General features: G+C 35.0%; 1 protein-coding gene across 1 annotated transcript in view; it reads left to right on the top strand.

Moving 5' to 3' along the window:
• LOC107576561 (contactin-associated protein-like 5) overlaps window positions 1-1,736 on the top strand; it is a gene marked incomplete at both ends in the record, with an annotated part of 17,304 nt that extends 15,568 nt beyond the window's left edge. Inside the window, one exon of the mRNA XM_016262720.1 lies at window positions 1,573-1,736. Within this exon, the coding sequence (XP_016118206.1) occupies window positions 1,573-1,736 (164 nt within the window). The remainder of the gene's footprint in view (window positions 1-1,572) is intronic.
• Between the last annotated feature and the right edge of the window lie 87 nt (window positions 1,737-1,823).

Genomic DNA, 1,823 nt, shown 5'->3' on the forward strand with positions numbered 1-1,823 from the left:
TGCAAGTTTGCACACCTGTTTACTGTCACTGAATGGAAAAGAGCAGCGTGAACATTGTGCTAAACATCTCCTTTTGTGTTCACCGGGAAGAAAGAAAGTCATACAGATTTGGAGCAACATTTTGAGATGCAATTTACATTTTGTGAGCTAAAACTAGCACTTAATGACAAAGACGTCGGATGATTTGTCATGCAAAGTAAACTTCAGTCTCCGTGTGCTTTTGAAAGACTCTATAAAACTAATCAGAAAGCCTCCAACCCGGCAGCGGCCCTCAATAATGACTGATTCACGGCTGCGTTCCCATTGACCGAATATAAAGACTTCTCCAAAGCTATCGGTAAATAGAATGAAATTAACAAAGGCCCCCAAAACGAATTAAACATTTAAAGAAATGATTTGCTGATTAAGGGGTTTCTGCTACAATCCCGAATACACTTTGATCTTTTCACAGCCACCGTAATGTGGCATTAAATTGAGTTGAGATTTATTTTGGCGCTTCAATTAGACATTTCTTTTACCCTTTATAATTAAATGTGCCATGCTTAACCGGCCACAAAGAAGAGAAACATTTTAGAGGCGTTTGGCTCTGACAGTGAGTAGAACTGAGATGAAGACGCATTCACGTAACCAGACCATCAGAGCGCCAGTCGCCAGGGTTTTTTTGCCAACTCTCTGGCCCTTATTGATGGTCTGTATTTAACAGCTCAAAAAAAAAGGCACTAATGGCATCTAAATTATGATTGATATCGGCGTGAGGTCTGTATTCACCCTTCAGAAACACCTCTGACCGCTGAAGTTTAACATGTTTTGTGGCACTAAAAGCCACGTCTGTAAGTCACCCGCCACTAAATGACCAATTTAGGTGATTACTCTTGAGTGCTTTATACCGTTTATACCATTCAATTAAACCTCATTAAGTTGAAGATTTGAATTTTTACCTTCACATATTCATATTAAATATTTGAAACCTATTTATATTAATTCATATTTTGACATTATTAATTTCCCCCCAAAATGTTTTTGCAATGGCTAAAGCAAATTTTGAATTATCACCATAAACCATATGGAACTCCTTCAATTTTCATTATAAATTATACATATTTTTTATATAAATGTAATTAGTTTAATTAAATGTATGTTCATTTATAATGTATTTACATATATTAGTATCGGTATTAATATTCATTTAGATGAATTTTAAATAATATAAATATATTGTTTATATTTTACTTTTATAAAATAATCTAAAAATATTTATAAATTTTTTTATTTATATTAATTTCCCCTTTTTTCTTTTTCAGTGCTTACATTGAATGTTGAATTATCATCATGAACTATAGATATGAAATTCCTTCTGTTTTCATTACAAATGATTATGTGTTTATTAATTCAATTAATACATATTCATAAATTTTTTTTACTTCATAATGCATTTTTATTGTGCATACATAATGCATGTCCATTTTGCATGTTTCACTATCCAAAGATGTAGAAATGTAATTGAGTCATAGCGTCTAGCTCTGCTGTCTAGAGTCTCCTCACTATTTCGCGTGTCGCTGTGCTGTTTTTCAGGTGTCATTGCCGTTGTGATATTTGTGAGTCTGGCCGCGCTGGCTGTGATGGCGCGATTCCTGTACCGGCGGAAAGAAACGTTTCAGCCCCAAGAGCCCAAAGTGGGAAAAACAGATGACAGTCCCGAAACGCCCTTTAACACGGATCCAAACTCACAGAGCATTGTCAGTGATTACCAAAAAGAATATTTCATATGACGCTCTTTTACCTCGTATCGGACTAATCCAGTTAAACCGACGGACTGAAATGCC

Source organism: Sinocyclocheilus grahami, unplaced genomic scaffold (genome assembly GCF_001515645.1).
Source record: "Sinocyclocheilus grahami isolate Dianchi unplaced genomic scaffold, SAMN03320097.WGS_v1.1 scaffold3927.1, whole genome shotgun sequence".
Lineage (NCBI taxonomy): Eukaryota > Metazoa > Chordata > Actinopteri > Cypriniformes > Cyprinidae > Sinocyclocheilus > Sinocyclocheilus grahami.